At 49.4% G+C, this 27,848-nt stretch overlaps 1 protein-coding gene across 9 annotated transcripts; it reads right to left on the bottom strand.

The window, feature by feature from the left end:
- Window positions 1–3: 3 nt before the first annotated feature.
- On the bottom strand, window positions 4–27,498 carry SCAMP5 (secretory carrier membrane protein 5). Of its 9 annotated transcripts, XM_073996394.1 has the most exons (10): window positions 27,355–27,498; window positions 26,707–26,915; window positions 25,715–25,797; window positions 11,951–12,000; window positions 10,044–10,097; window positions 9,098–9,226; window positions 4,845–5,001; window positions 3,617–3,718; window positions 3,050–3,167; window positions 4–2,793 (listed from the first exon to the last, which is right to left on the bottom strand). In XM_073996394.1, the coding sequence occupies exons 5-10, from the start codon at window positions 10,048–10,050 to the stop codon at window positions 2,599–2,601; spliced, it is 708 nt and encodes a 235-aa protein (XP_073852495.1). In that variant the 5' UTR covers window positions 10,051–10,097; window positions 11,951–12,000; window positions 25,715–25,797; window positions 26,707–26,915; window positions 27,355–27,498; the 3' UTR covers window positions 4–2,598. The 9 variants fall into 9 exon arrangements, with proteins under 9 accessions (XP_073852495.1, XP_073852496.1, XP_045251737.1 ...); XM_073996395.1 differs by lacking the exon at window positions 11,951–12,000; XM_045395802.3 differs by lacking the exon at window positions 26,707–26,915.
- Between the last annotated feature and the right edge of the window lie 350 nt (window positions 27,499–27,848).

Below are 27,848 nucleotides of genomic sequence, written 5' to 3'. Positions count from 1 at the left end.
ACACACAGGGCCAAATGTTCCCCTTTATTATGGTTCACTCAGTTACCAAAGACAGACACATTGGCTCAGGCAGCTCAACTGCCAGCTGGGGAACATCCAGCTCCAGAAATAGGGAGCAGCAGCGGCACCAGGAGAATAGCAAAGCAGGTCACTGGGACCCCAGAACTGACCTGGGCCCTCCTCCACTTGACCCCAGGCCAGACCTTCCTGCAAAGATGAAATGTGTGCCCTGCCCCCACTTCTCATACTGGTTCCCTCCCTGGGAGAGTGCATAGTTGCCTGGAGATGCAGCATCCCAGGGCCTGAACAAGCTGGGCCACACACCAGGATCAGGCTTTCCCAAGGGTAAAGCCAGAGCATGGCCATATAGGTCTGAGCCAAAGAGGCAGGTAGGACAGGATATTGATTGGAGGTAACATCCAACAGGTCATGGGTGCTAAGCAGGGAGCTAGATCATAGGCCTCCTGGAGCCACCAGAGAGAGAAGGAAAAGGGAGCCAAAGGTCTCGGGTAGGAGAGAGGAAGGGAAAGGGAAGAAGGGCCTAGACCTAGGGTCCCTTTTCAGGTACCAGGGACTGTGACCATTGCTCCCTAGAGAGAAAATGGGAGAGAGGAGAGGTAATTATATTTTGTGGCCCAAACCTAAAGGACCATCAGGAAGAGAACTTCCAGAGGTCCCTGGCTCAGGGTGGCATGGAAGCCTAGGTGTTGGGTTCCAAGCTGAAGCCAGGCCAGAGTAGCCAAGCAGGGTTTGGATTTTTGTCCAAACAGCTCAGGCAGGCTTCTGTTGGGAGAAGGGAAGGTGGGAAATGGGCAGATGCTCTTTGGGTGAGAACCCACTCCCCTTCAGGCCCTGCACACAGCTGGAGCCTCTACCAGCCATGTTCTTATACTGCTTGGAATAGAACAGCCCCATGGGCCTAAAGCCACTCTCCTGAAAGTGTTAGGGAGTTCTGACTGGGTGAGGACAAGCCAAGACCAAGGTCTGTAGGCAGAGGGGAGCAAGTTACCTTGATTTGGAAAACAAAACAAAACTAAAGCCAGAGAGCCTCGCCTCCCACCCCACCTAACCTGAAATCCCATTCAGGCCATTGTGCTTGCAGCCAGGACTGGGCCTGTGCTTCTGCTTGGGCCCTGAGTTCAAGTGCCCAGAACTGCCCTGTGACCAACAGCAAGTGAGGGTGGGGGAAGGCATGCTCCCCTCTCACTGGGCCCTGCCTGCCTTCTCCTCTGACCTTCCCTCTGGGCCTAGCCCTCTGAGCCCCTGTCCCTTCTACCAGATCCAAACAGAACAGCTACTGCTCCCAGGAATCCAACAGTCACTGAGAGACACCTAGATGCCCCAGTGTGCTGGAGCCAGCCAGACCTTCCCCAGGGACCAATCATTACTGACATGCCCTCTGCTCCAGCTGTGCCTTTACATCTGACAACTGCCCAGCATGTCCCAACTCCTCAGGGAAGGCAGTAAGGCAGATGCCACCTGGCACATGGTGCGGTCAGGGTAGGAGAATCAAGCTACAGCAGCTGGGGGCATGGGGAGGAGGCAGAGGGACATATGCAGAGGGGCTCAAGGGGGCTCTGGGGAGAGAAGGAGGAGAAGGCAGGGGAGAGAAAAAAGGAGCCTGCCCCTGCAGACCAAACTCTCAGGCCCAAGTAGAAACCCTGCATTTCCATCCCCTGGGTGTCAGTTACCCAGGTGGGCTCTGCACCCCCAGCTGTGTGCCCCTCCTACATCAGGGGTAAGGCCCAACTCCCTCATCAGCTTCCTTGAACTGTAAATCAAGTTAGATTTGGGGATCTGGGCTCAGTCTCAGGAGCAGGTAAAACTGGGATACTCAGCCTTGGGGAAAACAAAGAAAAGCCACGTAGGAAAGAGACAGACAGACCCTGGGCAAGGGAAGATAGCACAGGGAATGTGACATTAGGGAACAGATGAGGGAGGAGGAGGCTGAGGGAGGGGAGGCCTGGACGGATGAGAAGAGCAAGGGAATATCCTGGGCTTGTACCCATCCTCCCACCCACCACCAAGAGTGCTAAAAACTGCTGCTTCCCAGGAAGACTGAAAGTGGAAGCAGTTCCAGCTTATAACCCTAGGAAGGGGCCAGTCTTTCCGCTATGCATCCCCTGGCCCTGTGAGGGGTCCCTGGACCAGGGTCAGAGGGGCAAGGGGCAGGAGGGGCAGGTGGAGGATGGGGGTGGGGGCTGGTTTAGCTCTAAACACACATCTAGCACCACAACAAGAGACCTCCACTGCACACTATTTCACGAGGGGACACGGACACAGCTACCACCGCACGGGACAGCTCCACGTGCAGCCCACAGCTGAGTGCCAAGAGCAGAATACAAAGGTTGGGGGCCGGGGGACAGACATATACATATATATATATATATATATATATATATGTGTGTGTGTGTGTGTGTGTGTGTGTGTGTGTGTATATATATATATATATATATATATAAAACTCTGGTCCTTTGTACAAAGTAGGGAAGGAGAAAAAGGAAAGGGGGAACCCTGCTTGGTCACCACAAATGATGATGTGGCTTGAGCCCCCTGTCCCAATGGCCCCAGCCCTGCCACCTGGTAGGTGTGGCTGGTTCACATCTCATTGGAGTATGTGTAGTTGGGGGTGGCGGAATACTGAGTCTGAGGCTGATTCATGGCACCCTGGGCTGCCCCCATGGCTGCATTCTGGGCCGCCTGCTGCACGTGTGGATTCTTCCATGCCCCTGTTGTCCACTCCTCCTGAGCTTTGCTGAAACTCCCCCCACTTCCCCGGTAAAATTTATGAACCTGTAGGAAAAAAGAGCATAAGAAAGGGTTAATCAAAGAAAAAAAGACAGCGCATCCAGGAAATAGATGGGACCTATCTGTAAAAAAAAAAACAGTGCTCCCTCCCTACGCATGCCTCTGTAGGAGAGTCCTGCAGGCCATTCCAGAGTGAGTCTCTTGGAAGACCTCAGGATCCTCTTGTAACTTGGAGGAGGGTTTGTTTCAGAACACAGCCCCTTCCCTAAGCCACCTTCTCACCCTTGAGGGGACCACGTACCATGCTGAGGGCGATGAAGGAAAAGACGGCCATCACTGTGAACATGACAGTGGGAATTAGCATCACCACTGCCGAGCCAATGTTCGTTCCGAAGAAGGAGATGGTGGCAATCCAGCCGCTGCAGGAAGAGGCCAGTGTGGGGCTGCGGGCAGGATGAGCGGTGCCCAGGAGCCCCTCTCCCAGAGGAAGGGACCATCTCATTGTCACAGGGAGGAAACATATCACTGGATGCAGAGGGACCATCTTACTGACACCCAAACGGCCTGTGTCAGTGGCTCAAGAAGACCCCTTCCCTGTGGCTCAGAGGTGCTCTTCAGATACAACACTTCCTTTCCCCAGATTTTCCCATAATCCCTGACACCCCTCAGCCCTCAAGAAACCACTGCCAGGTTCTCCTTCCCTCTGATGCTATGGCTGTACTACTACACTATCCCGAATCCTCTCACTCTCCCAACAACCCATGTCACTCAGGCCCCATAGGCTAGGCAGCTTAGCACACAAAGGTACACAAAAGATACACCCGCAGTGCCACCCCTTCCAGCCCCAGGCCACACCCCTGCCTCTTACCAGACGCCCCAGCCTGGGATGCCCACGGCCTGGATGATGCTGATGACCAACTGAGCCATGAAGGTAAAGAAGAATGCCATGAAACTGAAGGAGCTGTCAGTCCTGCGGCAGAGGAGGTGGCTCCCGTCACCTGGGCAGAAGGCCAGGGCTTCCCTGCCTTCAAGGCCCCCAAGCCCTTCCAAGTTTAAGTGCGTAATGGACAGAAGACATTTAAAGGCCTTAATTGAGAGGTCAGAATGGGATAGTTTTACCCATACATCTTTGCAAGTTTCCACATGGTAGACCTGTGTGTTGCAACATCGCACAGGGAGGGATTTCCTCATGAACAGACCACCCACTGTTACATGGATGGACGGCTTATTGGCATAGAAATAGATGGCTCCATTGAGGCAGGAATAAACAGTCTCATTGTCAAGGGGATGGACACCGGCACCAAGACAGCTAGCTCCACTGGTACATGAATGGATGGTCCCATAGGCTCAGAGATAGAAAGTCGCATTGGCACTAGAATGGACACCCTATTGGCACCAAAATAGTAGCTAATTGGCACTTAGATAGATGGCCTGATTGGCACAAAGAGATTTAAGGCCCCATTAGCATTGAGATGGATATTCTACTGGCACTAAGACAGATAGCCTTGGTACACTGATGAATAGTCACATGGGCACAAAGATTGAAAATGCCATTTGGCAGTAGGTGGACACCCACTGGCACCGAGACAGCAAGTTCCACTGATACGTGGATGGGTGTTCCCTTTGGCACACAGTTGGATGACCTCATTGCACATGAACAGCGTCCATGGTGCATGGCTGGCTGGTTCCATTGGCACATGGATAGATGGTGTCCTTGGCACCAAGTCGGCTAGCCCCACAGGTACTAGGATGGGCAGCTCCACCAAGACAGGCAGCCCCACAGGCAAAATTTAACATGCAGCTGCCCGAGGAAGGTGATGACAGAAGAAAAAATAGGCCTGGTCTCTCTGTATTTCCCCTACCCAAGGGTAGAGTGAGGAGGAAAGGAACTAACTCTCAGCCCTCTCACCTCAACCTGATACCCCCAGAAAGCCCAAGCCCAGCCCTACCTAGCAATCTGAGCCAAAGGTGAACAAAGGAAAGTGAGTTTGGGGGAGGGTAAAAAAAAAAAAAAGAAGTGAGAAAAGATATGGAGAAGAGGCAGGGGAGACAGGCAAAGAGACGGCTAGGCACTGCAGTTAGTACCAACCACTTACTTGAAGGCCTTGTAAATGGGCCGAAACCAGCAGACGTAGGAGCAGGGTGTGAAGAGGATGAGCCAGAGAAAGGCGAGGCCAAAGTTGGTGGCTCCCCCGCCTCCGATCAGCCACGCGAGACAGCCCACCAGGTTCACGGCCAGCGTGACGCTGTTCACTGCAGGCCCAGGAGCACATGCACACATAGAGACAGACACCCAGGCCCATAGAGAGACACATGAGCACATGGACATGGGCACGCACACACCAGTAACGCAACAGAGACCCACAATCAAGCCAGGCCAACAGCACAGACAAACACAGAGAGATGCAGATACATTCACAGATTCACACCCACACAAAAGACCCACAACCCGTACCAACAAATACATACAGAGACACACGAGACACACATACACACACAGAGGAGTAAAGACTGTAAGAAAGCAAGCTGGGAGCTCGAACCAACCGCCGCCCCCCACCCCAACAACCCCAGCACCCACTCCTGAGAAATCTGGAGAGCACAGGCTCCAGAACCCAGAGCTTCTGCCCAGCAAGCCCCTTTGAAGGGCTCCAAAGCCTCAGGGTGGTAAAATGCTTTTGTCCCCCTCACCCTCCCAGACTCACAGCAATCACCAAGTCCAGGACATGGGAAACCGACCTTACACTTTCTCTTTTGAAAGAGGGGCATGGAAAAGGAAAAGTAAAAGGCCTTGTGGAAACATCTCTTCTAGCCATTGTGCCATCTACCTTGCACTTAAATAGGGCAGGCATTGGCGGCTGGAATCTCAGTCTTTTTTTTTTTTTTGAGAGAGAGTCTTTCTCTGTCGCCCAGGCTGCAGTGCAGTGGCCGATCTTGGCTCACTGAAAGCTCCGCCTCCCGGGTTCACACCATTCTCCTGCCTCAGCCTCCCAAGCAGTTGGGACTACAGGCGCCCGCCACCATGCCCGGCTAATTTTTTTTGCATTTTTTTAGTAGAGACAGGTTTTCACCTTGTTAGCCAGGATGGTCTCGATCTCCTGACCTCGTGATCCACCCGCCAAGGCCTCCCAAAGTTCTGGGATTACAGATGTGAGCCACCACACCTGGCCTTGGAATCTCAGTCTTTATTTAATCTATTTCTTTTTTTTTTTTTTTTTTTTTTGAGATGGAATCTTGCTCTGTAGCCCAGGCTGGAGTGCAGTGGCGTGATCTCAGCTCACTGCAACCTCCACTTCTCAGGTTCAAGCGATTCTCCTGCCTCAGCCTCCCAAGTAGCCGGGATTACAGGCACCCGCCACCATGCCCAGCTAATTTTTATATTTTTAGTAGAGATGGGTCTTCGCCAAGTTGGCCAGGCTGGTCTCGAACTCCTGACCTCAGGTGATCCACCCGCCTTGGCTTCCCACAGTGCCAGATTATAGGTGTGAGTCACTGTGCCCAGCTATCTAATCTATTTCTTAGATAACTCTCATGCCAGCTCCTCGAAGAAGTCTTCCTTTGCTACTGCAACCTCATCATCTCCCATCCCTCTGACCTTCTGCTGACCTGGGCTGCTCTCAAGTTTCCCCAGATGTAAATCCCAGCCCATCAACCAGACTAAAAGTTCCCCAAGAACAGGACCCAGGCTCTCCCTCCTCTGTCCCCACCTCATCTATCTGAACTAGGAGGCATAGTGTCACTGAGTCATGGCCAGCAGGGACCTCAAAGATTTACAGATAAAAGTGATGCTGGTACTAACACACACCCAGGTCTGTGCAGCACATCATTATCTAACATCAGGGCACTCCCTTCCTTGAAAACAAAGCCAAGTCCACAAAGACCTGCTGAACAAACAAACGAAGGAGGGCTCAATCATGGCCTCAAACAGCCAGGCATCTGTGGTCCTGTCTTCTGAATAAAACTCTTAAGCACCTCAAGGGTTATATACATTTCCTTGGGAGTAAACCACCTGGTGAGTGCCTAGTGAGGACTTAAGGAGATATTTATAGCCCTTAAATCCAGCTTCTGGATGAGATGTTCCCAGGAGTGGAGTTCCCAGAGTCCAGGTCAGACAGTGACCCACAAGCCTGGCCTGACCACCATGTCACCCATCTCAGGGCCCCTCATAATGAGTGGGCATTTCTTCCTGTACATTCAGCTGTATTTCCTCTATCCCTGTTCATTGTCCCAAAATCTCCTGGAGGCTTGGTGTTAAGAACTGATTTTATTTGCTCTTTATATAGAAAAGACACTAACCTATTACATTGGTTACATCTCTCCCTAGTCCAACCTGTCCCCAGCTCCTTTGCTCAAACACTTCTGCTGCAATTACTCTGCTTCCTCTCTGGAATGGATACCCATGGGCTCAGCCCCTCTCTCTCTAGCGATCAGTTTCTGTCTGTCTTCACTCTTCCCCCTATCCAGCTTAGATTCCATAATTCATTACTCATTTTCTTATTCCCTCTCCTGCCCTGTCACACTCATCCTAGATGAACATAATTCTCATCTGTACCTGAGCTGAATGTCGCTGAGAAAAAAGGGGACCCCATGAGGAAGACTGGCAGGTGTATAAATTCACATCAGCCAACCTCAAATGGACCTTGTGTGTGGCCCAGAAATCTTAGGGGCCAGGTTTCTTTGGAGAGTGTCCTCACTCTCTGTCTACAAACATGGCCATAGCCTCGCCCTGAGCCCACTCTCCCCACTACATCATATTTGATGGAAAAAACGGAAGCCATCAGAGTTAACTTCCTTATTTGCTTCCCAACATCTACAGACTTACCCACACCTGTTCCATCCCCCCTTCTCTCAGGTTACATGGTAGGAGATCCCTTCTTCACTCAAAGGCCAAGCCAGGCCTTGAAACGGAGTCTGTCTGCCCCATCCTCTTCCTACCATGCCATGGGGGACCTGCTGCAAAGACAGCATATTTTACCACCTTCCTGGCATGTGCAAGCATCTGCCCAGGTAGGCAGCTAAGTGCAGGCCTCACTGAGGGCAATGTCACACATAGCAGAATCCAACTGTAGTCACACTGCGGGTATCTTTGGCTTCTGGGGTTCACACCCAGCACAGGATAGCCAGCCTGCCTTCCCCTCACATGCCTAAGAGGTACCTTCTAACCAACCTCAGCACAGCCAAGTCCCATCCTCCCAAGAAGACACCTTTCCCACCACCTGCTGCAGATCACCAGAAATGAGGCCTTTACACTCTCAACCTTAAAACCTTAGAACATTGATGCTAAGGTTTTCTAAATAAAGAATTCTAGATTATTTAATTTTTTTTTTAGAGACAGGTACTTACTCTGTCACCCAAGGTGGAATGCAGTAGCATGATCATAGCTCACTGCAGCCTTGAACTCCTGGGCTCAAGTGATCCTCACACCTTAGTCCCCTGAGTAGCTAGAACTACAGGCAAGTGCCACTATCCCTAGCTAGTTTTCTTAAGAGATGGGGTCTTGCTATGTTGCCCACACTGGTCTCAAACTCCTAGGCTCATTGGATCCTCTGCCTTGGCCTCCTGAGTAGCTGGACTACAAGTGTGAGCCACCACACAGGCCTAATTTTTTTTTTTTTTAAATTTTCTGTAGAGATAGGGGTCTTGCTGTGTTGCCCAGGCTGGTCTTAAACTCCTTACCTCAAGTGATCCTCCTGGCTTAGCCTCCCAAAGTGCCAGGATCACAGGTGTGAACCACTGTGCCTGACATTAGACTCTTACAGGTACAGACCACCCAACACAGAGCTGCATGGAATCACAGCAATCGCCAAGCCAATACTCTCTTCCTACAAATGAGGAACCTGCTGCTTGGGAAGCACAGTGTCCAGGCGAACATGACCCCACAGCTCCCAACTCCCAGTTGAATCCTCCTCTTTGAGCAATCTTCCAGAGAAAGCAAGACAAATAAGGTTTTGAGGGAAGGATTCCTCTCCAAATCCAGAATCCTGAGGTCCTGACAGTCCTCAGATGTTCCCTGGAAAGTTACTCCAGTGGAAGGGAAAGGGGAAGCAAGAAGACAGGGATTACACTGCAGAGAGGGACCCCTGTCCAGATGCTCTGTGAAAGGAGGGTGGAGGGGAAGGAAGGGAGGAGAGGCCTAGATGGGGAGGTTGATGGAAACTGAGGCCCAGTCGGGGAAGTGGCCCATGGAAGAAGCCTCCGGGAGCCTGGCAGGGGAAGACTTATGGTCCATGCATATGCCACAGTGGGACTGAAGGACAGTCGGGCCTGTGGGCACCCCATCCTGCTGCCCAGCACGCCCAGTCTTCCTTCCTCCTCCAGTCACCCTGGCCCACCCCCATCCCACGGCACTCACACATCCAGAGGTAGTAGAGGCGCTTGGTCATGCTGAGATGCTGGGGAGGAATGTCTGCCTCAAAGTCTTGGTAGAAACATGGCTTCAGCGGGATGAATTTGGGCAATGGTGGGAAGTTGTTCACTTTCTCTGTGGATGAGACACATTGCACAACATCACTTCCAGTCTTTCCCCTGACAATCCAAGACGCTCATCATTTCTCTGGCTGTGCTGCCCTATTGGCCCCTGTGGCCACCGGCTGCTCTGTTTCCCCCACTCAGCCGTCCCTACCTCCCCAGGTCAGCTGAGATGATCCCAAAGTAGCCAAATGCCCTAAGACAGTGTCACTCAGAATAAAAAACAATGTCACCTTGACAGACCACAGTTATTGTTTTTTAATTCTGAGTGACACTGTCTCGGGGCCTCAAGGTGCCACCCTCTCAGCGGGGGCAGCTCCAAGCAGAGGAAGCGGGATGTGTGAGAATCTACAGATGTGGGTTCCAGCCTCCATTCAGCATTTGTGCTCTGGGGCAAATCATCGCCCCTCTCTAGACCTCAGTTTATCTGCCTAGTGGGGGCTGGGCTACACGGTTCTTAAAGTTCCCTCCAACTTTGGCATTCTATACCTCTGAGCCTTCTGAACCAGATAAAAAAAGGCCTCAGAGTATTAGAAAGCAATAGAGACAGAGGGGAGGGGGGCCACTAATCAGGCAGATGGACAGTAAGACAAGGACATCAAGGTGCTCAATTCCTGGTCCCTAGGACCAAAGATCTGACAGAGGGCTAGACAATGTCATGTTGAGGTTCTCAGACACGCCTCAGTGGAGAGAGTGGGGAAAGCTTAGGGACAATAAGATGGAAAGAACCTGGCCTCCAAAGACTAGGGGAGATAAGGGGACCAGGAAGAGGGCCATCCACGCTATGCTCACTGTCATATCCTACCCACACAGCCTGCCCCTCTCCTTACCTGCCATGATGGTACCAGTTGGCCCAGTGGCCTGCCCACACCTCTTGTCCTGAACTGGAAGGAAAGAAAAGCCAGAGAAGGATGAGATCGGACCACACTCAACCCAGTCCCTCTCTACTCCCCATCTGCGTAGCAAGCTCCCCAGGACAGGACCCAGCACATACTCCCACAGTACCGTGAACACAATGGAGGCAGCTCCCCTCCTCCCAGAGCCACCCTTCCACCAGCTGCATCTTCCCAGCTGCTCCTGCCCTCTGCCTCAAGGTACAAAATCTACCCTCCGAAAACCCCATCCAAGGATGGGAAAGGAACCTGGGAAGGGATCCCATATAGGGAAAGCCAAGTGACATTCTATTCCTTGACCTTGAAGTACAGACTGAGCCTCAGCCTTGGTCACAGGCTAGCCTCCCTTCACTCCTTTTGCCTTTGTTCATTTATTAAGACACTTATATGGTGCTGGAAGAGAGAATGAGCAAGACAGATGTGGTCCCTGCTCTCCCCATGAAACAATCACCTCTGCAGTAAATCATATAAAAGGCAAGCACAGCTGCCGTGAAAACATATATAGCATGTCACAGTGATCTAATCTGGTCTGGGGAGTCAGGGAAATTAAATTATTTTAATTAAAAAAACTTTTTTTGAGATGGGGTCTCTCTCTGTTGCCCAGGCTGGAGTGCAGTGGTACAAGTTCAGCTCACTGCAGCCTCAGCCTCCCCAGGCTCAGGTGATCCTCCAAGCTCAGCCTCCTAAGTAGCTGGAACTACAGGCATGAACCATGCCCAGCTAATTTTTATATTTTTTTGTAGAGTCTGAGTTTCGCCATATTGCCCAGGCTAATTTGAATTCCTAGGCTCAAGCAATCCACCTGCCTCAGCCTCCCAAAGTGCTAGGATTATAGGGATGAACCACTGTACCCAGCCTCAGGGAAATTAAATACAAGTGGTAGTAAAGACCTGAAGAATGAAGAAGAGTTCCCCGGGCAAAACAGCCTTCCAGACAGATGGGAAAGCATCCTACAGGGACAGTTCCTCACTAGGAAGGAGCTTCACACTTGTGTTTTTTCTTAGACAGGGTCTCACTCTGTCACCCAGGCTGGGGTAAAGTGGCACTCCCGGGCTCAAGCCATCCTCCTGCCTCAGCCTCGAGTAGCTAGACTACAGGGACAGGCTACTATGCTAATTTTTAAATATTTTGTAGATAGGAGGTCTTGCTGTGTTGCACAGCTGGTTTCAAATTCCTGGCCTCAAGCAATCCTCCCGCTTTGGACTCCCAAAGTGCTGGGATTATAGGCATGAGCCACCTATCATAAGGGAAAGAAAGCCACTATGGCCAAAGCAGAAAGCAAATGAGGGAGCAGCAGATGAGGCTAGAGAGGCAAGGTGGGCAGGCTGTGCTCCCTGAGACCCTTCGGAGACAAGTTTGAAGGAGTCTTGAGGTGGTTTTAAGGAGTAGGGGAAAGGGAGCAATTGGAAGACTCCCTGCCCACTTAACTCCGAGTGGATGGTGGAGACCCATCATGACAAGCCTGTGTGAGATGAGGCGGAGGTTCCAGGGGAGGACAAGCAGCGTGTGCTATGGACATGCAGGATATGAGACGCTGGGGGACACCTGGACAGGGCGTCTTACAGGAATCTGGAATGTACAAACATGCTCTGCTCCTGGAAGTTCAGCAGCAGGCCTGGTTGACCCATGCTAAGTAATCATTGGCAAGTTAACGCCAAGGAAACCAAGCAGCAATCACCTTGTTAGAACAGTAACTTTGGTGGACATTTATATAGTCAACAGCAGAAAATGGTCCACAACCAAGTGCTAAGGCAATGCAACATTTAAAAGCTGGGCAGAAATTTGCTTAAAGTTTTGGAACAGGGAAAACTAATCTATGGTATTAGAAGTCAAGACAGTATTACCCTTGATGGGGCAGCGACTGAGGGCCCAGCATCTGTTCCTGGTAGGGGTGCTGGATACACAGAGGTAGATTTTGTGAACATTCTCCAAGCATACAGTTACAACTTGTGCAATCTCCTGTGTGTTAGACTTCCATGAGAAGTTTGCTTTAAAATAAAAACTTCAGGCTAGGCGCAGTGGCTCACACCTGTAATTCCATCATTTTGGGAGGCTGAGGCAGGAGGATCACTTGAGACCAGTAGTTCAAGACCAGTCTGGCCAACATAGTGAGATTCCATCTCTACAAAAAATAAAAAATTAGGCAGGCACGGTGGTGCGTGCCTATAGTCCCAGTTCCTCAGGAGGCTGAAGTGGGAGGACTGCTTGAGTCTGGGAGGTGGAGGCTGCAGTAAGCCGTGATTGTACCACTGCACTCCAGCCTGGGCAACAGAGCAAGACTGTCTCAAAGGAAAAACATACACACACACACACACACACACACACACACACACACACACACACACACATATAAAAACACTTCTAGCATTCCAGTCAAATTCTTCTGGACCTGATTAAAAGATCGGGCAATTACAATCTTTTGGGCCCTTTTGTGATATGGGATCAAATACAGATATAAAAACCCAGTAACATCTACCACAAAAAGAAAAGAGAAGGGTATGATAGAGACAATCAGGAAATGATATCCATACACAGGTGCATTAATTGCAGCACTGTTTTGAATAACAAAGGATAACATCAATAGGGGACTGATTAAACCAATGGTACAGTCATACAATGGACTGTTCCGCAGCTATTTTTAAAAATGCTCTGCAGCTGTTAAAAATTTTAAAAAGAGAAAGAGGTTCTCCGGGTACTGATATGGAAAAATCTCCAAAAACATGATTAGTTAAAAAAAGCAAGATGTACAACAGTCTGTATGGTAAACCTTTCATGTTAAAGGAAGAGAATAAGAATATATTTTCCTTTTAACCTAATAATCCTGATCCTGTTAGTCATTTACCCAGATATAAGAAATGACAAACACACACGTTATTCAACATGACACTACTTGCATTAGCAAAATGCTGAAAGCAACCTAAATGTGACTATTTAAATATACAAGATGCATCATGCAATAGAGTATTACACAGATGTAAAAAAGAGGCCAGCCACGGTGACTCACACCTGTAATCCCAGCACTTTCAGAGGCGAAGGCAGGAGGATCACTTGAGGTCAGGAGTTTGAGAATAGCCTGGCCAACATGGTGAAACCCCATCTCTACCAAAAAAATACAAAAATTAGCCGGGCATGATGGCATGAGCCTGTAATCCCAACTACTCATGAGGCTGAGGTGGGAGAATCTCGAACCCAGAAGGCAGAGGTTGCAGTGAGCCAAGATTGCGCTGCTGCACTCCAGCCTGGGTGACAGAGTGAAACCATGTCTCAAAAAAATAAAATAAATTAAAAAAAAAATAAAGATGAGCTCAGTAAACTGCTGTGGAATGCTTTCCAGGATATATTAAGTTTAAAAAAAAAAAAAAAAAAGCAGAGGACGAAAAGTGTAAATCATATGCTACCCCTTATGTAAGAAAGGGGAAGTAAAAATGCACATATGAATTTGCTTATTTTTGAAAAGAAACACAGGAAGAATCAACCAGAAAGTAATGGATGAGTAGAGAGACTTCCATTCTTTACATACTTGTTAACAAGCTTTTTTAATATACTTGTACACATAAAATGACTTCCATATTTCAAAAACTTAAACCAAAAAGAAAAGCAAACCCTAAAACTGAAACAAAAACAAATCAAGCTAACTATACTTTAAATTGCTAACAATCTTACAGACAAAAAAAAAAAGGCCCAAGTAACTTTTGATCACAGTAATTCTGTGTACTCTTAGAAAGATAAACCTCAAGGGCAAAAATAAGTGCAAACAGGCTGGGTGCAGTGGCTCATGACTGGAATCCCAGCACCTTGAGATGCCAAGGCAGATGGATCACTTGAGCTCAGAAGTTCAAGACCAGCCTGGGTAACACAGCAAGATACAGTCTCTAGAAAAAATACAAACATGGCCAGGCACGGTAGCTCACGCCTGTAATCCCAGCACTTTGGGAGGCCGAGGCGTGTGGATCATGAGGTCAAGAGATCAAGACCATCCTGGCCAACATGGTGAAACCCCATCTCTACTAAAAATACAAAAGTTACATGGGTGTGGTGGCATGTGCCTGTAGTCCCAGCTACTCGGGAGACTGAAGCAGGAGAATCGCTTGACCCTGGGAGGCAGAGGTTGCAGTGAGCCGAGATCATGCCACTGCCCTCCAGCCTGGCGACAGAGTGAGACTCCATCTCAAAAAAAAAAAAAAAATACAAACATTAGCGGGACATGGTGATGTGCGCCTATAGTCCCAGCTTCTCCTGAGGTTGAGGTGAGAGGATCACTCCAACTCTGGAAGTCAAGGCTGCAGTGAGGTGTGATTGTACCACTGCACTCCAGCCTGGGTGACAGAGCAAGACCCTGTCTCAAAAAAAGAAAAAGAAACTGCAAAAAAGTCATGAATTTTAGCAGGTTTACTCTTACTGCTGGTATTGCTGCAATGACTCTAAAGCTTTGCCATGTATACTACAGAAGAGGGCAAATGAGTCAGTGTGCTGATGATTTGGGGAAGGTGGGTTCTCACTGAAGGAGACAGAATACAGACCATGGAAAGGTAAGAAAGAGCCTTGTGGTGTTGGATTCAAAGCGGAGGTATCAGTATGAACACAGAATTTTTTAAATATATATGGCTGGTTCCAAGCCAGGAAAAGGAAATACAAGGTTAGCCTGGAACATCTTGTGGTATCAGAAAGAAGAAAGTACTCAATAACTAATGGAGGCAAGTCAAAAGGACACAAGAGCCAATCTGAAAAGGCTACAACCAACCAAATTTGGGACAATTAGAGTATCAAAAGTAATAACCATGTGAATTTTTTTTTCTTTTCTTTCTTTCTTTTTTTTTTTTTTTTTTGAGACAGAGTCACGCGATGTTGCCCAGGCTGGAGTGCAGCAGCGTGATCTCAGCTCAGGCAACCTCCACCTCCTGGGTTCAACTGATTCTCCTGCTTCAGCCTCCCGAGTAGCTGGGATTACAGGCACCCCGCCACCACACCCAGCTAACTGTTTTTTTATTTAATTATTTATTTATTTTTTGAGGCGGAGTCTCGCTGCGTCGCTCAGGCTGGAGTGCAGTGGCACGATCTCGGCTCACTGCAAGCTCCGCCTCCCAGGTTCACGCCATTCTCCTGCCTCAGCCTCCCGAGTAGCTGGGACTACAGGCAGCACCATGCCCAGCTAATTTTTTTGTATTTTTTTAGTAGAGACAGGGTTTCACCGTGTTAGCCAGGATAGTCTCGATCTCATGACCTCGTGATCTGCCTGCCTTGGTCTCCCAAAGTGCTGAGATTACAGGCCTGAGCCACCGCACCTGGCCAGTTGTTGTATTTTTAGTAGAGACAGGGTTTCACCATGTTGGCCAGGCTGGTCTTGAACTCCTACCTCAAGCCATCCACCCACCTCGGCCTCCCAAACTGCTGGGATTACAGGCATGAGCCACATTGCCTGGCCCACATGGATTATTGTTTTTAAAAAATCCATGAATCCAAAGTGACATTTTTTTTTTTTTTTTTTTTTTTTTGAGACGGAGTCTCACTCTGTCACCTGGGCTGGAGTGCAGTGGCCAGATCTCAGCTCACTGCAAGCTCCGCCTCCTGGGTTTACGCCATTCTCCTGCCTCAGCCTCCTGAGTAGCTGGGACTACAGGCGCCTGCCACCTCGCCTGGCTACTTTTTTTGTATTTTTTAGTAGAGACGGGGTTTCACCGTGTTAGCCAGGATGGTCTCAATCTCCTGACCTCGTGATCCGCCCGTCTCGGCCTCCCAAAGTGCTGGGATTACAGGCTTGAGCCACCGCGCCCAGTCTATTTTATTTTTTAAAAGAGAGGGAGGGCCTGGTGCAGTGGCTCACATCTGTAATCCCAGCACTTTGGGAGGCTGAGGCAGGAGGATCACAAGGTCAGGAGTTCAAGACCAGCCTGGCCAACACAGTGAAATCCTGTCTCTACTAAAAATACGAAAACTCAGCTGGGCGTGGTGGCGGGTGCCTGTAATCCCAGCTACTCCGGAGGCTGGGGCAGGAGAATAGCTTGAACCCAGGAGAGGGAGGTTGCAGTGGGCAGAGAGCGTGCCACTCCATTCCAGCCTGGGTGACACAGCTAGACTACATCTCAAAAAAACAAAGCAAAAAACAAAAAAAAAAAAGAGAGGGAGGCCGAGGCGGATCACTTGAGGTCAGGAGTTAGAGACCAGCCTGGCCAACATAGTGAAACCTTGTCTCTAACAAAAAATACAAAAAATAGCCAGGCATGGTAGCACGTACTTGTAGTCCCAACTACTCGGGAGGCTGAGGCAGGATAATCGCTTGAACCTGGGAGGCGGAGGTTGCAGTAAGACGAGATCGCACCACTGCACTCCAGCCTGGGCAACAGAGTGAGACTCCGTCTCAAAAAAAGAAAAAAAGAAAGAACATCATGTGCCTCCTGCTATGCTGTGCACAGAAGGACTCAAGGTCATGGATGAATACTGTTGCCAAAAAAAATGTTTAATCTGAAAATAACTATGAAAAAACAATCTGACAAATTCAGATTGTGGGAAATTCTACAAGACAAATGTTATTGTTATGAAAGACAGAAATTGGCAGGGGGAACTTTCTAAATTAATGGAGACAAAAGAGACATGCAACCAAATGCAATGGGGAAGGCTGTCGGATTTTTTTTTTTTTTTTGAGATGGAGTTTTGCTCTTGTTGCCCAGGCTGGAGTGCAATGGCACAATCGTGGCTTGCTGCAACCTCCACCTCCAGGGTTCAAGCAATTCTCCCGCCTCAGCTTCTGGAGTAGCTGGGATTACAAGCATGCGCCACCACGCCCAGCAAATTTTGTATTTTTAGTAGAGATGGAATTTTTCCATGTTGGTCAGGCTGGTCTTGAACTCCCGACCTCAGGAGATCCGCCTGCCTTGGCCTCCCAAAGTGCTGAGATTACAGGCGTGAGCCACCACACCAACCCAGATCTTAGATTTTTTTTTTTTTTTTTTTTTTTGAGACGGAGTCTCACTCTGTCACCCAGGCTAGAATGCAGTGGCGCAATCTCAGCTCACTGCACTGCAAGCTCTGCCTCCCGGGGTCAAGCATTTCTCCTGCCTCAGCCTCCCAAGTAGCTGGGAGTATAGGCGCATGCCACCACGCCCAGCTAATTTTTGTATTTTTAGTAGAGATGGGGTTTCACCATGTTGGCCAGGATGGTCTCCATCTCTTGACTTCATGATCTGCCCGCCTTGGCCTCCCAAAGTGCTGGGATTACAGGCCACTGCACCCGGCCAGGTCCTGGATTTTAAAATCACAGCTACAAAGGACATTTTTAGGACAACTAGAGAAACGTGAATATAGGCTGCATAGAAGATACTACTATTCACTATTAAATTTCTTGGGTATTGTGTGTGTGCATGTTTTTGTTTCTTTCTTTCTTTTTCTTTATTTTTGATACAGGGTCTCACTCTCTCACCCAGGCTGGAGGAGTGCAGCAGCACAATCACAGCTCACTGCAGCCTCGATATCCCAGGCTCAAGAGATCCTCAAGTCTCACCCTCCTGAGTAGCTGGGACTATAGGCGCATGCCATCATGCCTGGCTAATTTTAATTTTTGTATTTTTTGCAGAGAGAAGGTTTCGCCATGCTGCCTAGGCTGATCTTGAAGTTCTGGGCTCAAGAGATCCACCTGCCTTGGCCTCCCAAAGTGCTGGGATTACAGGCGTGAGCCTCCATGCCAGCCTATAGAACATCTTTGTTCTTAGAAGATACACGCTGGTCTTTAGAAGCAGTGTCTGGTCTGTAACTTCCTTTCAAATGGTTCTGCAAAAAAATTTATACACATATATAAAGCAGAAACAGGCATGGTGGCGTGTGCCTATAGTCTCAGCTACATGAGGAGCTAAGGCAAGGTGTTCAAGCCTTCAGTGAGCAATAAAGCAAGACCCTGTCTCTAAAAAGTAAAAATAGACCGGACATGGTGGCTAACGCCTGTAATCCCAGCACTTTGGGAGGCCGAGGCGGGCGGATCACCTGAGGTTGGGAGTTCAAGACCAGCCTGACCAACATGGAGAAACCCTGTCTCTACTAAAAATACAAAATTAGCCAGGCGTGGTGGTGCATGCCTGTAATCCCAGCTACTCAGGAGGCTGAGGCAGGAAAATCGCTTGAACCCGGGAGGTGGAGTTTGCAGTGAGCGGAGATCATGCCATTGTACTTCAGTCTGGGCAACAAGAGCAAAACTCCATCTCAAAAAAAAAAGTAAAAATAAAAGATAAAGCAAATGTTGCAAAATATTAACAATTGATGGGAGAAGGGTATACAGTTGGTCACTGCATTATTTTATTTATTTATTTTTTTAGATAGGGTCTCACTTTGTCACCCAGGCTGGAGTGCAGTGGCATAATCACAGCTCACTGCAGTCTCAAACTCCTGGGCTCAAGCAATCCTCCCACCTCAGCTTCCCAAGTAGCTGGGGCTACAGGTGTGCACCACCATGCCCAGCTAATTTTTTTATTTTTTGTAGAGACAAGGTCTCATTACATTGCCCAAGCTGGTCTCAAACTCCTGGGTTCAAGCGATCTGCCCGCCCTGGCTTCCCAATGTGCTGGGATTACAGGCATGAGGTCACTGTGCCCAGCCCATTGCCCTATTCTTTAAACTTGTTTGTAGCTTTGAATTTTTCAAAATAAAAAGTGGGGAAAAATATACATATCTGTATTTGACAATGACAATATATGCACAAAGAATCTCTGGAAGGATATCAAAAAAAAAAACATGGGCCGGGCGCGGTGGCTCAAGCCTGTAATCCCAGCACTTTGGGAGGCCGAGACGGGCGGATCACGAGGTCAGGAGATCGAGACCATCCTGGCTAATATGGTGAAACCCCGTCTCTACTAAAAATACAAAAAACTAGCCGGGCGAGGTGGTGGGCGCCTGTAGTCCCAGCTACTCGGGAGGCTGAGGCAGGAGAATGGCGTAAACCCGGGAGGCGGAGCTTGCAGTGAGCTGAGATCCGGCCACTGCACTCCAGCCTGGGCGACAAAGCGAGACTCTGTCTCAAAAAAAAAAAAAAACATGGTAATTGTGGCTCTCTGGAGAACAAAGGAACGGAATGGATATAGAGTAGATGGGAAACAATGTTTACTATATATCCTTATGCTATTTCCATATAATTGATGACATCATCAATTTTAAGATAGACCATTATTTTATTGACTAAAAGTAAAAACAAAAATTGCCAATTTGCAGGCTGAGCACCATGGCTCACATTTGTAATCCCAGCACTTTGAGAGGCTGAGGTGGGCAGATCACTTGAGGTCAGGAGTTCGAGACCAGCCTGGCCAACACAGTGAAACTCTGTCTCTACTAAAAATTTAAAAATTAGCCGGGTGCAACGGCATGCACCTGTAATCCCAGCTACACGGGAGGCTGAGGCAGGAGAATCACTTGAGCCCAGGAGGCAGAGGTTGCAGTGAGCTGAGATTGTGCCACTGCACTCCAGCCTGAGTAACAGAGCCAGACTCCATGTCAAAAAAAAAAAAAAAAAAAAAAAAAGCCAATTTGTAACTGTAAGATGACAGAAATTTTAAAACACAGACATGAAAATGTTTTCAGAAATATCAAAATGTTCATCTTAGAACTGACAAAATTTGGAACATCTTTGTGAACTGTAAATCATATAAATGCATTACCTGTTCAAAAAAATAAAAAGTCAAGAAAGTCAAGCAGAAAAAAAAAGAAAAAAGCACAATAGGATAGTTGGGAAAGAATGAGAAGGAGCAGCTGATGAGGCAGGAGGAGACCCCAGAGAGTGTGGAGTCTCCACAGCCAGGAGCAGAGACTGGACAAATGTGACAATGCCACTGAGGGCTCCCATGTGAAAGGATGGCACTACTGGGACTAACGCGTTCATGACACTAACAGCATCGAGTCAGCTGTGAATCCAGCAAGAATGGTTTTGGTGGTGACAGTAGTGAGAGAGAAGCCTGGCTGAGAATATAGAGCAAGAATAAAGATAGGGTACTACCTGGGTAGGATATGGGGGTAGGGAGAGGGCCCAGGGAGGGCTGCAGCTGGGGGTCATTTAAGATGGAAATAAGGCAGAGATGTGTAGGATATATAGAAAGGTTGCAATTACAGTAGAGATAGAGGCTACCTGATAGACAAAGCCTGTGAAGAGGGAGACACAGTAGCACCAGTGCAAGGAGGTGGACAAGCCTTGATCCTAACAGGTGGGAAGCCAAACAGGATCCAAGCAGATGCAGGCAGGTTTGAGGTCTTAGATGGGCAGCGAGAGCGTCCCGGATGGCTGCTTCAATTTTCTGTTTTATTATTTTTATTTTCACAGGCGTTGAATTTTGTTTTATTTTTTATTTGAGACAGGGTCTCGCTCTATTGCCCAGGCTGGAGTGCAGTGGTACAATCACAGCTCACTGCAGCCTCAACATCCTTCCACCTCAGCCTCCCAAGTAGCTGGGACTACAGGTGCGTGCCATCACGCCCATCTAATTCTTTTGTTTTGTTTCTTGGTAGAATGGGGTTTCGCCATATTGCCCAGGTTAGTCATTTTTTTTTTTTTTTTTTTTTTTGAGACAGAGTCTTGCCCTGTCGCCCAGGCTGGGGTGCAATTGCCACGATCTTGGCTCACTGCAATCTCCACCTCCCGGGTTCAAGTGATTTTCCTGCCTCAGCCTCCTGAGTAGCTGGGATTACAGGCGCGTGTGCACCTGGCTAATTTTTTATATCTTTAGTAGTGACAGGGTTTCACCACGTTGGCCAGGATGATCTCAGCTAGTCTCAATGTCTTGACCTCTCGTGATCCACCCGCCTCGGCCTCCCAAAGTGCTGGGATTACAGGCATGAGCCAGAGTGCCCAGTCTGGAGCTGAACCTTTAACAAGGAATAGGGAGTTGGCCAGGGAAAGAGAATCAGGAAAGCAGGTGTGAAGGTCAGAAGAGCAATAGCATAACATACTTAAGGAAGAGAAAGAGGCAGAGGGAGGATGAATCTCAAAGTGGAGGGAGCAAAGGAAAGGCAAAAATGGAGTTGAAAGGTAAATGGGGCTAGGTCATCCTGGCCTTGAAGGCCATGGGAAGGATTTGGAGTTGTCCTCAGAGTCATGGGAGCCATTGAAGGATTTTATTCTTCTTCTCCTTAAAAAAAAAAAAAAAAAAATGCTGGGCGTGGTGGCTCTCGCCTGTAATCCCAGCACTCTGACAGGCTGAGGCGGGCGGATCACGAGGTCAGGAGACCGAGACCATCCTGGCAAACACGGTGAAACCCTATCTCTACTAAAAAAAAAAAATTAGCTGGGCGTGATGGGGGCGCCTGTAGTCCCAGCTACTTGGGAGGCTGAGGCAAGAGAATGGTGTGAACCCGGGAGGCGGAGCTTTCAGTGAGCAGAGATCGCGCCACTGCACTCCAGCCTGGGCAACAGAATAAGACTCCCTCTCAAAAAAAAAAAAAAAAATGGCCTTAAAGTTTTTTTAAATATGCCTAGCACAGTGGTGTGTGCCTGTAGTCCCAGTTACTCAGGAGGCTGAGGCGGTAGGATTGTGTGAGCCCAGGAGTTGGACGCTACAGTGAGCTATGATTGCACCTGTGAATGGTCACCGCACTACAGCCTGGGCAACATAGTGAGACCTCATCTCTAAACTAATTAGTTAATTAATATGTTGCTTTTTAGTTATGTGTAAAAATATATGCAATTAAAACAAAAATCTAAGCGCATAAAGTAGAAAAGTCTTCCCAAAATCCCCCTTCTCAGATGCCACCCCTTTAACAGTCTGATCTTTAGGTTTGGGGGATTTTGTTGGCTTTCAATTTTAATGTATATAGAAGCATATATGACAAAAATGAGGTCATTCCACACATCCTGTTTTATAACCTGTTTTTTCCCACTCAACAGTATCTTGTGAAAGTTTTTCATGTCAATGAATACAGATCCATCTCAATCTTTTTAATGACTGGTCAACTGGGTCAACAACGTCCATGGCTGTGAAGCAGTCAGGTGACAAGTTGATATGGCAATCAGGAAGTGTTTTATTTTATTTATTTATTTTTGAGACGGCATCTCTCTCTGTCACCAGGCTGGAGTGTCGTGGAGCAATCTCGGCTCACTGCAACTTCCGTCTCCTGGGTTCAAGTGATTCCCCTGCCTCGGCCTCCCGAGTAGCTGGGACTACAGGCGTGCACCACCATGGCTGGCTAATTTTTTTGTTTGTTTGTTTGTTTTTGTTTTTGTTTCGAGATGGAGTCTCGCTCTGTCGCCCAGGCTGGAGTGCAGTGGTGCAATCTTGGCTCACTGCAAGCTCTGCCTCCCGGGTTCACACCATTTTCCTGCCTCAGCCTCCTGAGTAGCTGGGACTACAGGCGCCCGCCACCACGCCTGGCTAATTTTTTGTATTTAGTTGAGACGGGGTTTCACCATGTTAGCCAGGACGGTCTCGATCTCCTGACCTCATGATCCACCCACCTCAGCCTCCCAAAGTACTGGGATTATAGGCATGAGCCACTGCACCCGGCCAGGAAGTGTTTTATTACACTAGCAAAATTGAGCCAGCTATGAGCTCTATGGTTTCAGGGAAGTGAAAGGGGAGAAGCCAAGCTGCCAAGAAACTAGGAAAATATGAGGGAGAAGAAAAAGAGACAGATCTAGCAGACCAGTCTTTCAAAAAGCTTGACTGAAATTTTAATACACACAGTCACAGAATATCTGGGACAAGAGTGAAACATCATACGCCAAAAGATTAATAGTAGTTGCCTCTTGGCTGGGTGCAGTGGCTCACACCTGTAATCTCAACACTTTCGGAGACCAAGGTGTTCGGATCACTTGAGGTCAGGGATTCGAGACCAGCCTGGCCAACATGGTGAAATGCCGTCTGTACTAAAAATACCCAAAAATTAGCCAAGTGTGGTGATATACACCTGTAATCCCAGCTACTTGGGAGGCTGAGACAGGAGAATCTCTTGAACTCAGGAGGCAGAGGTTGCTGTGAGCTGAGATCATGCCACCGCACTCCAGCCTGGGTGACAAGAGTGAGACTCCATCTCAAAAAATAAAAATAAAAATAAACAAATAAGTAGTTGTCTCTTGATAGTGGGATAAGTTATTTGTTTTCTTTATTTTCTAAAATTTCTACAATGGTCATATATCCATCTTTTGTAGCAAGACAAAGTCATAGGTTTAAAATGGCAGCAGTGAGAGGAGGACACAGAGTTAGAAAGGCTTCTCCCAGAATAGAAGACTTGAGCATATTTATAAGGTGGGAGAGAGTTATTAAGGGAAATACCAGAGAGTCTAAAAATACAATGAAGGGGAAAATAACTGATGGACAATGGTACAAAAGAGACAGGATGGGTCGGCATCCATAGCACAGATCAGGTGCATTAGAGTAGGAATCTTCTTCTACTGGGATTTGAGAGAAATGGGAAAACATGGGGGTGGTTCCACCTCCCCCACACACAATCCAACCAACCTCTACATGAGCAAAGGGCCTGGCGAGAGTAGTCCAGTTTGGAATACTCCTCCCATGGAATAGAAAGGGGAACTGATGGGAATGAGGAGAGGGGTTTCTATAAGTGATGGAGGGATGGCTAAGACTGGAGACCCTTCATGGCAGCTGGAGTGACACACAGGCAAAGTGGCACAGTGGTTGAGGGCATGGAGTTCAGAAAAAACACAGAAGAGGCAATTCATGAGACGGAGAAAATGGAGGTGTCTGAGAACCAGAGGTCTCCTTGAGGTCAGAGCACATAAAGCAGAAGTTGGACTGTGGTTAGAGAAAAATACTAGAGTTTAAGATTTCAGAGGTGGCCCCATGCCAATGAGGACCACATTCAGATGTAGTTGGTAAAAATTGTGACTGAAAGAGGCACTACCTCCCCTGAGACAATGGGATGTGGAGTGGGCAACTGTGGTCTAGCACTAAAGACCTCCAGGAAAACAAGGAAGCAGAGGGAGAGGAGAAAACAACTAGAACATAGGGGCCTCAAAGGAGGAGTCTCCTCCCTAACCGGGCTCTAGCCTAACCCTTGTCCCTGGTCCCAGACAATCTCCCAAAAGTCTGCTTACAGTTCCAGAGAAGTCAGTGCAGCAAAGTATGAATGATTCAGAGTAGAAACCAGAGCACAGGGCAAAGCTGCCTTGTTTGTATATAAAGGTTAGGGCAGAGAGAATCTGGGACTTGAGAGGGCGGTAAAAGACTAGGGTCACAGAAAGGGAAGCTTCCAGGCTTCTCTGCCCTTGTTTCAGGGCAAGCCTTTGAAATGGGGGGTGGGGGGTTGGAGGGGAAGACAGCAATTACTGGCCTCTGCAAACCAAAGTTCTTTTTTTTTCTTTCTTTCTTTTTTTTTTTTTTTTTTTTTTGAGCTGGAGTCTCACTCTATTGTCCAGGCTGGAGTGCAGTGGCACAATCTCAGCTCACTACAACCTCCGCTACCCAGGTTCAAATGATTCTCCTGCCTCAGCTTCCCTGGTAGCTGGGATTACAGATGTGCACTACCATGCCTGGCTAATTTTTGTATTTTTAGTAGAGACGAGGTTTCACCATGTTGGCCAGGCTGGTCTCGAACTCCTGACCTCAGGTGATCCACCCACCTCGGCCTCCCAAAGTGCTGGGATTATAGGCATGAGCCACCATGCTGGCCAAACCAAAGTTCTTAAAGACTACAAAACAGAAGAAGTAGCAATCTGCTCAACTGATAATCTTTTATAATGGGGATGGGGGCTACATACCCCTCCAAAGATGTAGGCCTTGGGAAACACCTCCTTAATTATCAATAAGACAGTATATACTACCTGAATTTTGTTTAAGAAACCCTGACTATAATGTATTCCATTACTTTTTGTGAAGCTAGGAGGACAGAAGCCCCCACAGTGGGGAGATTGAGGCCCCTGGCAGCAGAAGAGGGTCAAGCCTGGCTTCAGATCAGGCCAGAGCCCTAGGGCTAACTCCAGGGCTCCCTGCTCACCAGGATGGGCCCCTCATCCCTGGCACAGAAATGGTGATTCTTTTCTGCTGCCCAGAGTCAATCTGCTAAGATGGAAGTTTCCCCCTCCTGCTCTACCTCTAATCCCCTCATCCCACTCCTAGCCCCATCTTCTGTCCTGAAATCCCAGAACTATGAATAATCCTCAGAAAGCAGCAGTCTCCTGGCCATGCTATCCCTGTCCTACTGATGACTGTTCAGTAGCCTCCTACAGATCCTTGCCTGGCATTCAAGGCTTTGTGCCAGTCAGCTACAAACCTCCCTCCCCACAACCTTTTGCTGCTTACAGGCTGACCTGCCTCCTACACTCCCAGCCTCACGCAGAAGATCATCTCTAGCTGCCTCCTCTGCTTCCAGTGCCCCTAAACTGGCAGCACTATCAGATCCTCTAAGTCCTGCCACCTTCTCACATCCCACCCCTTCTGGGAAGCCTTTCCAAAAACCGCTGCTCTGCATCCCGCTGCATACATTTGAGTCAGTCATTGGGCACTAAGTGTTCACGTCTTCTCCCATAATCTCTTCTTTACTCTCTCCTGGATGGAGTTTCCAGGAGGGACCCAGCACAGGGCACAGTGAATCCATATACTTGCTTAAGACTTGGACACTCTCCCAAGGGGTGGGAGGGAGGCAATTAACACCCTCCCCCAATGAGACTAAGTCCAAAGCTGCTGTCAAACCTGCTGTATTACACTTCCTCCAGGAAACCTTCCGAAACTCCCGGCTGACAGCATGGAAGGAAGTGCAGCCTGTAAAGGAAATGCTGTGGGGGGCAAGGGGTTGGGACAGGGACAGGGAGGCAGAGGGATGGGGGAGGAAAGGAAAAGGAAGAGGGAGAAGAACGGGGGGATGCTCTAAACTAGAACAAGGAGCACCCTCAAGAGAGGTCACTACTTAGTCCTATTATTTCATCCCTAGAGAAAGGTGCTAGCAAAGAGATGCCCAGAGAGGGCAGGTGACTTGGGGAACTTGCTTGGAGGTGGCCACTCAGGAAAATATTAAAAACAGCCACAAAGACCGAGGTCTCTCTCTAGAACTCCCATCCTGGGACCCCACTAACTGTCCAAGGGGTTTGCTAAAGCTAAGACCCTCTTTCAGGGGCCCATTCACCAGAGACAGCCCCCTCTCAGCTCTGGAGACTTTGCCCTAGGGCTCACCAAGCCCAGAACAAACCTAAGTTAGCAAGACCTGTGTAGCCCCAAACAAAATCTCTCTGCCAATCATGCCTCTGCAAGAACCATCTACCTCTTTCAGAGCCCTGCTTCGTGAGGCAGAACACATAGGGTACAGGTTGCAAATTTCTCCAGACTTCACCACCCCACCGGCAGTCACATGGCTGAGCTCCCAGGTTCAGCCCCTAACAGCTGTGCTCGTTTTCACCCCTGTGCCTTTGCCCATACATTCTCCTGGAATGCCCTCTCTTGCCTCTCCTCCCACCCAAATCCCATCACCTCTGGAAGTCTCCTATTCGCTGGCTGTCGCCTCCCTTTCTGTGTCCCTGGGAAAGTCTGCTAGGCCCTCACAGATCTCCCCACCGGGAAGCTGGGACATTACCGGTTTAAGCCGCCTGTGACAGCGAATGCTCAGTCCCAGTCTCTACTTGGTTCCCCCAACCCCCCAGACCAGGAGCTCCCGGAGGCGGGGGAAAGGGATCGGTTCCCAAACACCTCACCTCCATCCTCGTGACCGACTCCAGCCAGCGCTGAAATGAGCCAAATTCCGGCGCCCCCAGCTCACCACCCAAAGCCCTGATGGAGCCCGCCTGGTGGCCTGGGCCAGCGCTCCCGCACCCCAGCAACCCTGGGGCGGCTGAGGTCCGCCATCCAAAGGTCGCCCGCCCCAGGGAGGTGAGGGAAGTCAACCCAGGTCCACCTGCAGGCGCTGGTTGGAAGGAAAGACCCGAAGGAGTCCATTGGCACCCCCTTCCAGTCGCCCCCATCCCCGGCCGCGCGCGCCATCCCCAGAAGGTCGGTTTCCAGGGAACGCCAGGTGGGGCTGGGGGGGATGGAGGGCCCAAAGCTCAGGCTCCAGATCCAGGGTCTGACGTCACCCAAAGGCCCAGTTCCCTCTGCGGGAGTCACAGATGGGAATGGGGGTGCTTGGTGGGTTTGGGGGGCCTGGGTGCGCCCTGAGCGCTCTTCCCCAGCCCCAAACAGTAAAGGTCACCTCCATCCCCACCTCTTCAACAGTTCGGCCTGCTCCCTGAATCCAAAGGTGAAGTGTAGAGGGTACAAAGCTGCAGCCAGCGACCCCCACCCCTCTCGCCACGCGCCCAGCTTCCCTGCAAAGCTCTCCTCCCAGCCTTCATGCCCAGACTCACCTGCCGCGGCCGTTCGGCTGCCTAAAGGCCGCCGCGCTGCGCTGAGCTGCGCTGCACCAGAGCGATGCGGCGCGGAGCCGGCCGCAAGCCGCTCCCGGGCTGGAGGCGGGGAGCGCGCGCGCGCGCGCGCCCGGGGCCGTCTCCGCGCGCGCCCGCGCCGCCGCTGCCTGCAGCAGTCACTCTCGCGAGACTTCCGCTCTACTCCCAAGGCCGCTCCTCCTGAGCTCGCGAGAAGGACGACCCGGCCTCCCCAGCACCTTCCAGGAGCTGTCCGAGGTGCTAGTTCCCGGGCCCCGGCCGGATCAGGTGGTTGACGGACACCTCAGGGACAAGAGCATGGCAAGTAGGCAGAAGCAAGAGACCCAGAGATGGGAGCCTGGCACCAGCAGCCAGAGCCTCAGCTTCCATATCTGTAAACTGGGGAGAATAACCTCCCATGCCGATGCCAGGAGCCTCTGAGACGTGCCAGAAAGGAGTGAGAAAGAGCTGAGAGC

The sequence above is a fragment of the Macaca fascicularis genome, chromosome 7, assembly GCF_037993035.2.
Source record: "Macaca fascicularis isolate 582-1 chromosome 7, T2T-MFA8v1.1".
Classification (NCBI taxonomy): domain Eukaryota; kingdom Metazoa; phylum Chordata; class Mammalia; order Primates; family Cercopithecidae; genus Macaca; species Macaca fascicularis.
This window is presented reverse-complemented; position numbering and strand designations above follow the sequence as displayed.

Bases quoted from the DNA above. Each gene is read 5' to 3' on its own strand.
- SCAMP5 (XM_073996394.1), bottom strand. The intron at 5,002-9,097 runs GTGAGTGCCGTG...CTGGGCCTGCAG, and splicing joins CCTCTACTACCTCTGGATGT to TGAACAGCGTCACGCTGGCC. The intron at 2,794-3,049 runs GTACGTGGTCCC...TTTTTCCTACAG, and splicing joins CCTTCATCGCCCTCAGCATG to GTTCATAAATTTTACCGGGG.